At 47.9% G+C, this 16266-nt stretch overlaps 1 protein-coding gene across 1 annotated transcript; it reads left to right on the plus strand.

Annotated features, from left to right (window-relative positions):
- Positions 1-10127: 10127 nt before the first annotated feature.
- On the plus strand, positions 10128-11535 carry LOC119328013. The gene is made up of 2 exons (XM_037601059.1): positions 10128-10863; positions 10921-11535. Exons 1-2 carry the CDS (start codon positions 10128-10130, stop codon positions 11478-11480), a joined length of 1296 nt encoding a protein of 431 aa, XP_037456956.1. The 3' UTR covers positions 11481-11535.
- The last annotated feature ends 4731 nt before the right edge of the window (positions 11536-16266 follow it).

The following is a 16266-nucleotide window of genomic DNA, read 5'->3' on the forward strand; positions in this document are numbered from 1 at the left end:
AATACAATAGTGATCTAGGAGTAGATCACTGGACAACGATCAAAATTATCCTTCGTGGAATAAGGATATGTTTCTCGATTATGGAGGTGACAAAAGGTTCGTCGTAAAAGGGTTACATCGATACAAGTTTTGGCAATGATCCAGATAACTCTAAGTCTTCATCTGGATACATATTGAAAGTGGGAGCAATTAGCTAAAGTAGCTCCATGCAGAGCATTGTAGACATAGAAATTTGCAAAATACATACGGATCTGAATATGGCAGACCCGTTGACTAACCTTCTCTCACAAGCAAAACATGATCACACCTTAGTACTCTTTGGGTATTAATCACATAGTGATGTGAACTAGATTATTGACTCTAGTAAACCCTTTGGGTGTTGGTCACATGGCGACGTGAACTATGGGTGTTAATCACATGATGATGTGAACTATCGATGTCAATCACATGGTGATGTGATCTATATTATTTACTCTAGTGCAAGTGGGATACTGAAGAAAATATGCCCTAGAGGCAATAATAAAGTTATTATTTATTTCCTTATTTCATGATAAATGTTTATTATTCATGCTAGAATTGTATTAACCGGAAACATAATACATGTGTGAGTACATAGACAAACAAAGTGTCACTAGTATGCCTTTACTTGACTAGCTCGTTGATCAAAGATGATTATGTTTCCTAACCATGGACATGAGTTGTCATTTGATTAACAGGATCACATCATTAGGAGAATGATGTGATTGACATGACCCATTCCATTAGCTTAGCGCCTGATCGTTTAGTATGTTGCTATTGCTTTCTTCATGAATTATACATGTTCTTATGACTATGAGATTATGCAACTCCTGTTTACTGGAGGAACACTTTGTGTGCTACCAAACGTCACAACGTAACTGAGTGATTATAAAGGTGCTCTACAGGTGTCTCCAAAGGTACTTGTTGGGTTGGCGTATTTCGAGATTAGGATTTGTCACTCCGATTGTCGGAGAGGTATCTCTGGGCCCTCTCGGTAATGCACATCACTTAAGCCTTGCAAGCATTGCAACTAATAAGTTAGTTGTGGGTTGATGTATTACGGAACGAGTAAAGAGACTTGCCGGTAACGAGATTGAACTAGGTATTGAGATACCAACGATCGAATCTCGGGCAAGTAACATACCGACGACAAAGGGAACAACGAATGTTGTTATGCGGTCTGACCGATAAAGATCTTCGTAGAATATGTGGGAGCCAATATGAGCATCCAGGTTCCGCTAATGGTTATTGACCGAAGACGTGTCTCGGTCATGTCTACATAGTTCTCGAACCCGTAGGGTCCGCACGCTTAAAGTTTCGATGACAGTTATATTATGAGTTTATGAGTTTTGATGTACCAAAGGAGTTCGGAGTCCCGGATGAGATCAGGGACATGACGAGGAGTCTCGAAATGGTCGAGACATAAAGATCGATATATTGGACGACTATATTCGGACATCGAAAAGGTTCTGAGTGATTCGGGTATTTTCGGGGGTACCGGGGAGTTACGGGAATACGAGGAAGAAGCAATGGGCCTCATGGGCCAAGTGGTGGAAGAGAGGAGGCAGGGCGCGTGGCCCCCCTAGCCCAAACCGAATTGGACTAGGGGGCCAGCCCCCCTTTCCTCCTTTTCCTCCCTCTCCTTCCTTCTCCTTCTCCTTCCCTTCCTTCCCCTCTCCTACTTGGACTAGGAAAGAAGGGGGAATCCTACTTGGAGTAGGATTGCCCCTCTTGGGCACGCCTCTCCCCTTGGCCGGCCCTCTCCTCCTCCCCTCCTTTATATACGGGGGCAGGGGGCACCCCATAGACAACAATTGATTCCTTGGATCTCTTAGCCGTGTGCGGTGCCCCCCTCCACCATATTCCACCTCGATAATACTGTAGCGGTGCTTAGGCGAAGCCCTGCGTCGGTAGAACATCAACATCGTCACCACGCCATCGTGCTGACGAAACTCTCCGTCAACACTCGGCTGGATCGGAGTTCGAGGGACGTCATCGGGCTGAACGTGTGCTGAACTCGGAGGTGTCGTGCGTTCGGTACTTGATCGGTCGGATCATGAAGACGTACGACTACATCAACCGCGTTGTTATAACGCTTCCGCTTTCGGTCTACGAGGGTACGTGGACACCACTCTCCCCTCTCGTTGCTATGCATCACCATGATCTTGCGTGTGCGTAGGAATTTTTTTGAAATTACTACGTTCCCCAACAATAACAATCCCTCAACGTGCAACAAAGAGTCACTCCATTATTGTAGGGTACGAAACCACCTCAAAATTATTCTTTCTGATCAATCTATTGGGCTATTCCTGTAAGTGTCACAAACAGACCTATAGTTCGTACTAAAATAACACCTTAAGATACACATCAACCAAAACCCTAATGTCACCTAGATACTCCAATGTCACCACAAGTATCCACGGGTTTGATTATACGATATGCATCACATAATCTCAGATTCATCTATTCAAACCAACACAAAGAACTTCAAAGAGTGCCCCAAAGTTTCTACCGGAGAGTCAAGATGAAAACATGTGCCAACCCCTATGCATAAGTTCACAAGGTCACAGAACCCACAAGTTGATCACCAAAACATACATCAAGTGTATCACGTGAATATCCCATTGTCACCACAAATAAGCACATGCAAGACATACATCAAGTGTCCTCAAATCCTTGAAGACTCAATCAGATAAGATAACTTCAAAGGAAAAACTCAATCCATTACAAGAAGGTAGAGGGGGAGAAACAACATAAGATCCAACTAGAATAGCAAAGCTCGCGGTACATCAAGATCGTGCCAAATCAAGAACACGAGAGAGAGAGAGAGAGATCAAACACATAGCTACTGGTACATACCGTCAGCCCCGAGGGTGAACTACTCCCTCCTCGTCATGGAGACCGCCGGGATGATGAAGATGGCCACCGGTGATGATTTCCCCATCCGGCAGGGTGCCGGAACACGGCCCCGATTGGTTTTTGGTGGCTACAGAGGCTTGTGGCGACGGAACTCCCGATCTAGGTTTCTTTTCGTGGGTTTCTGTATTTATAGGAATTTTTGGCGTTGGTTTCACGTCAGCGGGATCCACGAGAAGCCCACAAGGACAGAGGGCGCGCCCTCCACCCTTGTGGAGGCCTCATGGCTCTTCTGGCCCAACTCCTTTGCTTCGGGGGCTTCTTCTGGTCCATAAAAATCATCGTAAATTTTTAGCTCGGTTGGACTCCGTTTGATATTCCTTTTCCGTAATACTCAAAAACAAGGAAAAACCAGAAACTGGCACTGGGCTCTAGGTTAATAGGTTAGTCCCAAAAATCATATAAAATAGCATATAAATGCGTATAAAACATCCAAAACAGATAATATAATAGCAACAATCAAAAATTATAGATACGTTGGAAACATATCAGTTGTTTCATAACGTTTTTTCAATTTTTGGACAACCCGGGTGTACTACACCCAAGAGTAGAAAATCCACTCTCAGAAAGTAGTGGCTACTCTTGGGTGTACTTCCAAAAAATCTGAAATTTTGCGACAACAAAAGGTAACAAATGTTTGAGGTTCTTGCAAATTTTTATCCAAAAATGACATCGCTTCAGCTCTCACACAGAAAAAATCGCTGCTCAAAGTTTTGTGCACTATTTGAGCATCAATTTTGTTTTTTGGCGGGAGCTCCTTCGATGTTATTTTCAGATGAAATTTTGCAATAACCTCAAACATTTGATGGAGTTTGATGTCGCAAAATTCCAGATTTTTTGGACGTTGTTTGATTTTTTTTTCAAAATTTTGGACAACTCAGGTGTAGTGAGTAAAAAATGCACTCTCTTTCTCTCTTACCTGTCTTGGAAGGCTGACTTAAATGAATTTACAGAAAAGAACAAATCACTGCAGGTACTAGCCCAACTAGTCAACTGAAGGAACTTGTAGGCAAAAGGTGTATATAATCGGAATAAATTATCTACAAAAGTTCACATAGCACTGATGCATTGCGCTATCCCCAAAAGTCACAGTTCTGATTAAAAAGGCACAACCATTTCTTGATGTTTATGAGGCGTGACCATTCTGCCTATAGGAACAACCTGTCAATCTGGATGGAGCATCGGTCCAGCGATCTCTTCCACCTTCACATGAGCGATCTCCATGGCTGTTGGGCACTATGGTTGTGCAGGCGGCTGCGGTGGTGGCTCGGTGTGGTGGTGGCCGTCCATGACACGGTGCACGTCGGGAGGCACAGAGGATCGATGGTCTTGGCGGGGACTCGCAGCGGTGCGATGAGGCGGACTGGCGCGACGGCGTGTCTGGAGGCTGCGGCGCGTTCTACCGACCAGACTGGTGGCGGCGTTGTGATGACTCGGCTAGGATGGAGTTCCCGGCGAGCAGCAAGCGTCGGGCTACCTCTGGGCTGTGTGGCGAGCGGCGGTGCTCTCCCGGTGGTGCTGGCGTGGGAGTTGTGCATGTCTAGGTGCTGGGTCGTCGCAAGGCTGTCTCTTGGAGCGGGTGATAGCCTTCACGGGCTGTCCTGGCTCTTGCCGGAGGTGTTGGGTGGCTGTTGTCTCTCGGCCAGGTGGAAGGTGTTTGTTTGACCATGCTTCTCTCTGTCGTGCGGTCTGTCGGTGCTCCTTGGCTTTTCAGCTACAACGGTGAGGTGTTGCGGTGGCGACGATGCGAGGCTACTTGGATGTTGCTGCCCAATTCATTCAAGGTGTAGAGATGTGCGATGATCGGATGGAAATCTTGCACAGATTTTGCTGGGACGGCGACGATGGCACCCGTGGGTGCCATTCCCCTCCTTGGAGGTGTGTCGAGGTGTGATCGACATCTCCCTCGCTAGTGTGGAGTTGGTTGTTGTCTTCGGGCGAAAGCCTCTATTCGGTGTAGGATCGACACTATGACGACGTCCTCGACGTCGCTCCTCTATTGAGAGCATCGTAATTGGAGACACAGGTTGGTTCCTCGTTGCTTTCCTACGGTGTTCATCGTGGTCCTGGTTTGATCCTCGGCGGCGCTATGTACGGCCGTCGCCATATGTCCAAGGCAGTGTCTTCCTTGGAGCGGATCAAGTCCTGTCATTCACTTGCGATCTCCTCTTAGGCATTCAGGGTGGATGGTTCGTTGACAAATGAAATTCAGTGAGAGCTAGTGGTCTTCGGAGGTGCCTGGCGTTGGTCGAGATGCGGTGTTGATCTCAGTTAGGGCATGCGTTTTTGCTTTGTAGTTTTGTTTCGCCGATGATGTTTATATTTGGTCTTACCTGAGTGTGGGTTTTGTGCTATGCTTGTGGCAGTATTCTTGTACTTATAATTCTACTTTTTATAAAGTTATGGTAAGCCTAACGTACTCTTGAAAAGAAAAAAAAACATAAGTGATCTCTTATACAGCTGCAATTTTCCAGTATCCCTTACTTTTTTTCGCGGGTAGTATCCCTTATTATTTGTTTGGTTTGCTCGAATATCTCATAGAACTCATCACTAATTACGAAATAGAAAATAAATTAGTCATCAGCAATTTCTCGAGAAAGAAGAACATGCTTGGCTCTTAGCAACACACTATTTGGAGTGGAGGCATATGTAAGTGATGGTGCATCCCAACATAAAACATCGTCTCATACACTTTTTGCTCAGTTGTTATGCGTAGATTGGGAGCGGACGTCTTGGACGCAGCGGCAGTTGAACGCAGCTATCCAACCGCACGTTTGATCTGCGCATTAAAGTCTTGAAATGCAAAAAGATGACATACATCGGTCCATACTTGTGAATACAGTGTCCACGCGGTTTGCAGGCGCATGCAGGTTGCAGAGCGGGTACAGAACTGACGCAAAGGACAGGCGTGCAGGCGCGTCTCCTTTTGACTTTGCGAGCCTTGCTTTGTTTTTACTACAGTGTGCCATGGCCTGATGGTCAACATTGGCGGCGGTGGGGCCTTGCCATGCACGCACGCAGAGGATGTGTCCTCGGGGGTGTACGATGGAAACGGTGGGTGTGACCGCGCAGGGGGACGTGGACGAAGTGTGCAGCATGGGCGCTCATGCTTCAGTTTACTCCCTCCCTCCGGGTTTATTAGGCCTAAAGACAACTTTTCTTAAACCAAAACACATAGTAATTTGCTCACATTAATTCTTTTATTTCACTTCCAATGCACTCTCTCACATGCATGCAGCCAATGAAAAAGCAAACATGAAGTGTATTAATTGCCTAACCATGGCACCAACAACAATGACTTTCAATGCAACCAATCAAATGGTTACATGCATGCATCTTTCCAAAGCGAGGCCTTATAAAAAGGGACATGCTTGTAATGCTAAGAGGCCTAATAAATCCAGACGGAGGGAGTAGTTGCCTAGCTAAAATGAGGTAAAAACGTAGTACGCCATGCTAATTTGGTTATGTGTAGTGGGAAAACAGACGATGCAACTGATTAGTACTGTCCTGCGACGTGTGAGAGTAATCGATCCGAGTCATGGTAAAATCCAGTACCCGTGCAACAGTCGTACATCATCCTTGTTTCTGGATTGCTGCGATTCCTTGTGTCAGTCGCCTGTCAGTGCGTGGTCATTCTAATACATTAATTCGCAGCATATAGATCCCCAACGTTCCTCAATACTCCCTCCGTTCCAAAATATAGCGCGCCCACGCTTTTCGAGGTTCAACTTTGACCATAAATTTAACCCACGAGACCGACTGCGGCGGGATCAAAAATTATATAATTAAAAACTTTTTTTGAATACGAATTCATTGGTATAATTTTTTCGCCCGCCGCAGTCGGTCTTGTTGATTAAATTAATGGTCAAAGTTGAAGCACGGAAACCGAGGACGCGCTATATTTTGGAACGGAGGGAGTACTTCAAGTAGCACGTTTGGCTGCGGAGGGGAACGTTGGTTCCTGGGTACATATGTACCCTATATGGAAATGTTTTAGCAATTCAACAAAAAGTTAAAAAATTCTAAAAATATTTTTGAAATAAACTTTACCTTTCATTGTATCAGTGAGAAAAGTGGCATAAAAAGAAAATTTCCCTTTGACTTCTTTTCAAAAAAGACAAATTTTCGATCAAAATAGCATGAATAGTGACCTATAATAGCAAATAAATTTTGTCTTTTTCGCTGTGAAGTCAACGTTGGTTTTTTGTGTGTGAAATTTGCTACACTAGTGCGCAAGTAAGTCAAGTTTAATCTAAAAATATTTTTGAACTATTTTGACTTTTTGTTTTATTATTTTTAGAAAAATCATCATATAGAGTGTATATACATGCGAGAGCCAAAGGGTATTTCCCGTTTGGCTGCTACGAATCGCAACGCACTGCACGCCGTAGATGCACTGCGTGCAGCTGCCACTGCGTGCAGCGATGCACTTCTCTGCGTAGATTGCCCTTCTTGAAAAACAGAAGTCTTGCGGTTTGCTTCATCGGTTCATCTTGGGTCTTTCTCAGCTATGGCAATGCCGATTTCAGGCGGATTTCTCAAGTGAGATGAGTGGATCATGGGCAATACATGAGGCACGATGACAAAGGTGAACGGCTGGTGTGGGGACTAAAAACTTACAGATCAAAACACTCTCTGTGATTCTCCAGCTTCCGTGTAGCATTTGCATCCTCAACGTAGAGTAAATTTGCTTATTTTATTTCTTACCAAATCTGGCTCTGGGCTGGTTGAGTTGGGCTCAACTTTTCAACCTCAGAAATATCTTTTGTTTGCTCTGGTAGTGCTGTCATCCTTTTGCACTTGTAAGACATATCTAAGCTCTGTTTTATCCTGAGTTACAAACTTTGTGCAATGTTAGCCATTTGCATTTACTAGTACTCCCACTGTAGAGAAATATAAGAGCATTTATATCACTATTTTAAGGCGACTGCTAGGCGCCGGTGCGCCGGCCGAAATTTCGGCCGGTCCGCCCATAGCCGCACGATGCGCGCGTGTCAGACCACACGATCCCACCCCGCCCCCAACGCGCGCGTCTCCTTCCACGCAACAGTTCCCCTAGGCCGCATGCTTCCACTTCGTCCTCCCATGGCCTCCCACTTGAAGCTCTGTGGCCGCCGCTGGCCGGCTCGCCGGTCGCTCACCGGCTCGCGTCGCTACTCGCCGGGCCTGCTCGCCGATTGAATTGTTGCAACAAAATCAATTGCTAAAAAATCTGGTCCCGGTTCCACTTCAGGCAGTTCCAGCAAAATCAAAAGCTCATTGTAGCAAAATCAGTCAATGGTTCCAGCAGAAACACAAATGCAGCAAAAAAATCAAAGAATTGCCTCGCCACCGCACCACATGAAGAAATTTGGTTCCAACAAAAAACACTAGGTTCAAGCAAATTATATCAGCGTTATTGCTCGCCGAGCCCCCGTTGCAACCGAGGGAGAAAGGCCGGTTCCACAGCCATTGAAGCTTTTTTCACCATTGAAGCTTTTTTCCTATGGTGCAAGCTTTTTCCTCATGTCACTTGAAGCTTTTCCTCCCGCCGGATGAAGCTTTTCCACAGCCGTAGCTTTTCTCTCGTCTCCATCACAAATATGAAGCTTCGTCGCACGTCGAGCTGCATCGGCAGTAGCAATTCAGACTGACGCTTCCAGCAAAAAGAAACACTGCTTCCAGCAAAAAAGAAGTGTTGATCGATCCTCGCAGCTCTGAAGAAGCTGGTTCCAGCAAAACAAATTGATGCTTCCAACACACAAAAAAGAACTGCATCCAGCAAAAAAGGACCTCTGAGATCGATAGCACGCCATACCTTCCAGCAAAAAAGCATTATTTGGAGCTCCGCCATTTGCAGGTTGCAACTTTTGCCTTGCCGGTTGCAACTCCCTCCCCGGCCGGTTCCAGCTCCGCCACTTGCTGGTTCCAGCCCCGCCGCTTGCCGGTTGTCGCTTCGCCCCAGCCGCTTGCAACTCATCGTAGCTGGGTCCAGCTCCACCGCTCGCCGGTTGCGCACGGGAGGTACGCCGTCACTGGCGTGGGTACCCTTCCCCCGTGGCAGCACCGTCGGCGCACAGCAGCGCCTGCAACTCCCCTGCTGCATCGTCTCCTCATTCCTCAGGCGATCTGCGCGAGCGCGGAGCACCCCGCCGCGGTCGCCTCTCACGTGGGTGAAACGAACTGGCGCGCGGTGGCCCTCCCCAGCGATTTGCCTTAGCGGGGGTAGGCAGCGGCCATGGCCACTCGCCGATCTGGAGCAGACGGGAGGGGGTCGGTCGGTCGTGCTCTGGAAGAGAAAGGGGAGAACAAGAAAAGAAATCGGACGGTGGGTGGTCCCACTCACCTGCACGCGTGTGCGCTACTGGGTAGATGATGTGGCGTTCGACCGGCCGAGCGTTCGGCCGGCGCGCCGAACGCAAACCTTTCCCCTATTTTAATGGTCTAAACACTCTTATATTTTTTTACGAAGGGCTTGATCAGTGCGAGTCTCAGTCGAACATTTATCCTGGCTTTTGATTGGTGCTGGTTCAGCGGTGCAGGTTGTTCAGCAGGTTCACTGAACTCTGCATCAGCAAAATGTTCATCTGAAACCCACACTCTGATTAGTTCCTGCGGCGTGCGGCCGGCCGGCGCAGTGCTCCGGGCGTGCCGCCGGCATCTACCATCGGCATCTACCACACGGTATGCCTCCGGAGGACGCGCACAGACGCACCACACCAGCGCCTGTGCAGACCGTGCTGGGATCGGTGATCCTCCTCAATGATGCCCATTAACTGCGCCAAGTACAAACCGGATTCACCAAAGCCTCTACCGGGATCGAAACGGTTTCCCACCTCCGGAGTACGATTATAATCACCTGAATTTCTGGCTAATCACGGCCTCAAGTACTGTTTTAAACCGCAGCCAGCAGCCTACAGCATCATTTGTTTGGCGCTTAGCCAGACTGATGCAAGATTAGGGAGCTTAATAAGCCTAATGCCTACTGCCTAGGCACTAGGCAGCACTCATGCGCCCGCCGCGTTCGGGAGAGATGGACGAATCCGCCTCTGCCTCCGCCTCCGGCGCACAGAAGCCTGCGTCGCGTACTCTATCTATATATACCGGCCGCTTCGCCGGAGAGCTCCATCCAGCCAGCCAAGCCAAGCCAAGCGGGTCCGATCGGAGGAGCAGAGGAAGAAGCAAAGCACGCGCACCGCAGGTCTGCAGCCACGATGGCCCGCCGCAAGGTCCCCATGAGGCTCATCGAGAAGGCGCGGGCGCGCGCCGAGACGCACGCCAGGAGGACCAAGGGGCTGCAGAAGAAGGCGTCGGAGCTCGCCACGCTCTGCGCGGTCCCGGTCGCGCTCGTCTGCTCCGCCGGCAAGGGTGCTCCGCCGCTCGTGTGGGAGTCGGAGGAGGGAGTGCTCGAGAGGTACCGGCGCGCCGTCCCGGCCGAGACCCGCGCGCGGCACACGCACCGGAGCTACATGGAGACGGAGCTGGGCAAGGAGAGGGCCAAGCTCGCCCGGGTGCGGCACGGCTGCCCCGGCGCGCTCGCGGACTGGGACGCCGCGCTCAACGACATGACGCTGGAGGAGGCGCGGGGGCTGCTCGAGACCATCGACGCGGCGCTGCGGGCCACGGGAGACAGGATGGAGGCGCTGGGCATACCTGCCGACGGCGGCCACGACCGGCTCGAGGGTTCTTCCCACGACGCCCTCATGCCGCAGCAGCGCGGGTACGGTGTCGGCAACCCCGTGGACATGGACGCCGCCGGCTTCCAGCAGCTGCAGATGGTGCCGTTCCACGCTGGGAACAACGACGGCCTACTCGAGCAATTCTCATTGGACGATCCCTTCGAGACGCAGCCAGGGTGCCGCGGCTTCCAATGCGTCGGCGGCAACTACTCGGGCGGCGGCGACGCGATGCTCTCGCCAGGCCTTGCCAATGCCGACTACAACTACTCGGGTGGCGGCGACGAGATGCTCACGCTAGGCCTCGCCAATGCTGACTACAACTACTCAGCCAGCGGCGACAAGATGCTCGCGCCGGGATTCGCCAATGCTGACTACAACTACTCGGCCGGCGGCGACAAGATGCTCGCGCGGGGCATCGCCAATGCTGACTACAACTACTCGGCTGGCGGCGACGAGAAGCTCGCACTAGGCCTTGCCAATGCTGACTACAACTACTCGGGCGGCAACGACAAGATGCTCGCGCAGGGCTTCGCCAATGCTGACTACAACTACTCGGGCAGCGGCGACGAGATGCTCGCGCCTGGCTTTGGCAATGCTGACTACGACTGGACTGATCTGACCATGTGGGCCACCGACGAGTTGTGCGATGCAATCATGCCACTTGGGTGCTACCCTGACTTCGCGGACAGTACTCTGCCGGCCGAGTACTCCGCTCAGGTCATCACCGGCGGGGACTACGTGAACACACCACCATCTGGCGGGTATGGGTACCCCATGGACATGGGCGTGGGCGACAACTTCAGTAATCTCGACAGCAACTACATGGCGCACTGGCAGTTCCAGCGCTTCGACACAAGCAGTCTGTTGTTAGGGGAAATGCAGTCATAATTTTGGAGCTAGAATATTCTCACGCATTTGAAGTTAGAGTTTTGCAGATTTATATAATTTACCTGTATTATGTCCATCATTTGTACGGAAATTTTGAAACATTAACCATCAGTTATTATGGAATTCTCACGAAAAGAGTATGAGTTCTTCTTCACAATGTTTTCTTTTTGGATAATTATGGCACACATTTGACTATGTGTTAAATATCCAGTTTTTCTTTGGCAAAAGTTCCCAGCATATGCACCTTTGTTTTCTGCATTGTTTGTATTATCTTTGAAACTAATAAATTCTAATATGCAAGTCGGTTGTGCTTCTTTGTTACGGTAATTGGGGAGAATTAGTTCAAGTCCTACAACAAATCCAAGATCATCTCCGGCCTGCATTATGCCACAACTTTTGATTATCTTTGGCCAGTAATTTGTTTTTCCAAATTATATGTCTGTCATGAATCGTTATCTTATGTTGATACTAGACTTTTGGTTGTGAGAGAATAAGTCAAACTACTTTGAAGAAATTTATATTATCATGGTCTTGATTGTGAAAGATATGAAGCGTTCCTACTCCATCGAGGGAGCCGAGTGGTAGTTTATATTGATGCGTGGCCGAAGCCTGGCTTGACGTACAAGGTTATGACAGAAAGAGTTTGGGTAGAATACAAGAGAAGGAAGGAGGTTGAGATTACAACTCTATATTCTAACACCCTCCCTTAATCTCAACTAACCTAAGTTAAGATTACTCTTGAATTCTTCAAATGGTCTTGCTGGTAGTGCTTTTGTAAAACCGTCAGCCACTTGATCCTTAGAAGGAATAAATCGAATCTCAAGTTTTCTTGCCGCAACCCTTTCTCGTACAAAGTGAAAATCAATTTCTATGTGCTTTGTCCTGGCATGGAACACTGGATTTGCAGACAGATATGTTGCTCCCAAATTATCACACCATAAACATGAGATACGATTCTTCTTGATTCCCAATTCCTCAAGAAGTGATTCAACCCAAATGATCTCAGCAGTTGCATTAGCCAAAGACTTGTATTCAGCTTCTGTACTTGAGCGTGACACAGTAGCTTGCTTTCTAGCACTCCAGGAGATAAGATTAGATCCAAAGAACACTGCAAAACCTCCAGCTGATCTTCTGTCATCACTACATCCCGCCCAGTCAGCATCAGAGAATGCACTCACAAGAGAAGAATTAGACCGTTTGAAATGAAGTCCTATTCCCATAGTATGTTTCACATATCTCACAATCCTCTTGACAGCTGACCAATGTGCAGAAGTAGGTGCATGAAGATATTGACAAACCTTGTTGACAGCAAATGAGATATCTGGACGTGTGAGAGTTAAATATTGTAGTGCTCCCACAGTACTCCTATACCTTGTACTCTCCTCCTCTTGAAGTGGCTCACCCTCATATGCTGAGAGACTTTCTGAGGAGGATAAAGGTGTAGGCATTGGCTTGCAATTTTTCATCCCCATGCGAGACAGAAGCTCAAGAATATATTTTTCCTGATTTAACACAATACCATCTTGAGTTTTCTTGACTTCAATACCCAAGAAGAAATGCAAATCACCTAGGTCCTTCAAGGCAAACTCTGAGCTCAAATCATGCAAAAGAGCATTAGTAGCATTTTGTGAAGAACTTGCAACTATGATATCATCAACATATATAAGCACAAAAATGACTACTCCTGCCTTGTTATAAATAAACAAGGATGTGTCAGCCTTGGAAGCAACAAAGCCAAGATATTTTAACTGTGAGCTCAATCTGGAATACCATGCTCTGGGTGCTTGCTTTAGACCATAGAGTGCTTTATCAAGCTTGCAGACATACTGTGGCAATTTCTTACTCTCATACCCAGGTGGTTGTCTCATAAACACTTCCTCTTCCAGAACACCATGCAGAAACGCATTCTGTACATCTAGCTGCCTTAAACTCCATCCTCTGGATACAGCAATGGCTAACACAAGTCTGATAGTTGCAGCTTTCACAACGGGACTAAAGGTGTCCTCATAGTCAATGCCATAACGTTGCTTAAAGCCCTTTGCAACTAGACGTGCCTTATATCTGTCAATGGAGCCATCTGCCTTCTTCTTAATTCTATACACCCATTTGCAATCAATAATATTTTTACCTCTCTGATTTGGTACAAGATGCCAAGTCTTATTCCTCATGAGCGCAGAATACTCCTCATCCATTGCCTTTTTCCATTTAGGATCATCAAGTGCATTCTTCAACGATGTTGGTTCTCCTGAAATACACAACATTCCATATGGTATAGTTCCATCTTTCCTAATTTTAGGATTCCGTATACCTTTCTGTAGCCGGGTCATAACACGTGAAGAAACCTCTCGCTGCACCGCTGGTATACTTGCCACAGAAGATCCAGGAGAATTTGCTGATGCAGTGGACTGATTTGTCGTCATATGCGCAGGGGATCCTGTGGCTTCTGGTGTGGCTGCCCCTTCTGCAGGCACTGGCGCAGAGGATCCGCCACCCGACCGCGACTGGAGGCGCGCGTGGTGCGGGGAGGATCTGGTCCCGCTGCTGGTCCCGCCTGACACTGGCGCGCGGGGCGAGGGGTATTCGGCCCCGCTGCTGGTCCCGCCTGAAGCTGACGCGGCAGCACGGGAGTGGCCCGCCCTGGATCCAGGATTGGAGCCATCAGGGGCTTGATCCGAGGCGGATGCGGTCGCGTGATCCGAGATCTGCGCGCGTGCAGGGGTGGCAGGCGCCGCCAGATCTTCTTCGTCATCTGTGCCAGCTTCGTCTCCTTCCTCAGCATGAAATATAGGATCAAAACCAGCCATATTTTCGAGATCTTGGTCATTTTGAGCACCGTTTTCTCCAGGGACCTGCACAGGCATAAGAGAAAGACTAGTACCAGCAGGAATATCATCACATTGGTTAGTACAATTGTTGTCGCCCCCATGATCAAAAGACCGAAGATGTGAAGGAAGAAGAAGAATTTCTTTGCGGAGAAGTGCACCAGCATTAGGATGAAGGGATGCAAAGGGAAACACGGACTCATCAAATACACCATCTCTGGATATATACACCCGACCAGTAGGAACATCAAGGCACTTGACCCCTTTATGCATGGGGCTATAGCCTAAAAAGACACACCGTTTTGAGCGGAAAGCGAGTTTGCGTGTGTTGTAAGGCCTAAGATTGGGCCAACAGGCACAACCAAAAATACGAAGAGATGTATAGTTGGGTGTGACACCAAGAAGTCGTGTAATGGGTGTTTCAAATTTGATAACTTTACTTGGAAGCAAGTTGATGAGATATGTAGCAGTTAAGAATGCTTCATCCCAAAATTTAAGCGGCATGGAAGCATTTGCTAACAAGGCAAGCCCCATATCAACTATGTGACGGTGCTTTCTTTCAGCGGATCCATTTTGTTGGTGAGCATGAGGACAAGATACATGGTGTGATATGCCAAGCTTTTGAAAGAAAGAATTTAGTTTTTCATACTCACTACCCCAGTCACTTTGCATAGCAATGATTTTAGAGTTTAGTTTGCGTTCAACAAGATTTTGGAAATTGAGGAAAACTTGGAATACATCAGATCGCTTTTTCAACAGATAAATCCAAGTAAATTTACTATAGTCATCAATAAAACTTACATAATAGGAAAATCTACCAACTGAAATAGGAGCTGGCCCCCATACATCTGAAAAGATAAGTTGTAAAGGGGCAGTAGACACACTAGTAGAAATTGGGTAAGGTAATTGATGACTTTTTGCTTGTTGACACGGATCACAAACTGACTCACTACTAGGCTCATAAGAGAGTTTATTTTTGCTAAGAACATATCTAACTATGACTGAAGATGGATGACCTAAACGACTATGCCACCTTGATGTAGATAGCTTGGTGACAATATTTGCTTGTTTATTGGACCATGAAGATGATGATGATGATAATGATATGAGTGGGTAGAGTCCTCCCACGCACCGTCCTCTAAGAATGACTCTCCTTGTTTTCAAGTCCTTAACCAAGAAAAAATAAGGATAGAATTCAATGAGAACATTGTTATCAAGAGTGAATCGATGAACGGAAACAAGATTTTTAGAGGTTTGAGGAACATGCAAGACATTGGTCAAGTGTAAATTTTTCACGGGGGTTTTAACAATTGAACTACCAATGTGTGTGATATCCATACCAGAACCGCTTGCCGTGCGAATTTGGTCGCCTCCATTGTACTTCTCCCGCATCGTCAACTTGTCAAGTTCACCTGTGATGTGGTTTGTTGCTGCACTGTCGGCGTACCAGTTGGTGTCCACGCCATAGGAGACTGCATGCACCTGCTTTTCTTCCTGGTCGTTTTCTTCATAACGCCACCAGCAAACTCGTGCACCTCCTGGATGGTGTCTGTAGCATATCTGACATTCTGGATAGTCATGCTGTTGCTCACGAGCCTGCTGTTGCTGTTGCTGTCGAGGACGGCCTCTGAATCCGCCGCCTCCATTGGAGGAAGACGACTGTCGGTCACCGCGGTCACCACGATCACCACGGCCACGGCCTCTTCCTCCACGCCCGCGAGATCTGCCACGGGACTGGCCACGGCCTCTGTAGACCGCATTAGCGGATGAATAGAACCCGCCTGAAGATGAGTCGCCTAGCATCTCCATCCTTTGATCAAAGGCAGCAATCTGGGCAAAAAGATCGTCGGCTGTGATGATGTTTTTGACAGCGCCGATCGCCGCCACCACGGGGTCGTAGTCGCGGTCCAGTCCGGCCAGAATATAGTCCACCATCTCCGGATCAGATACGGGACGACCTGCAG

Source organism: Triticum dicoccoides, chromosome 7A (assembly GCF_002162155.2).
Source record: "Triticum dicoccoides isolate Atlit2015 ecotype Zavitan chromosome 7A, WEW_v2.0, whole genome shotgun sequence".
NCBI classification, from domain to species: Eukaryota; Viridiplantae; Streptophyta; class Magnoliopsida; order Poales; family Poaceae; genus Triticum; species Triticum dicoccoides.

Coding starts and splice junctions, on each gene's coding strand:
- LOC119328013 (XM_037601059.1), top strand. CDS start 10,128: ATGGCCCGCCGCAAGGTCCCCATGAGGCTCATCGAGAAGGCGCGGGCG. Junction 10,864..10,920: donor TGCCGACTACAACTACTCGG/GTGGCGGCGACG, acceptor ACAACTACTCAG/CCAGCGGCGACAAGATGCTC.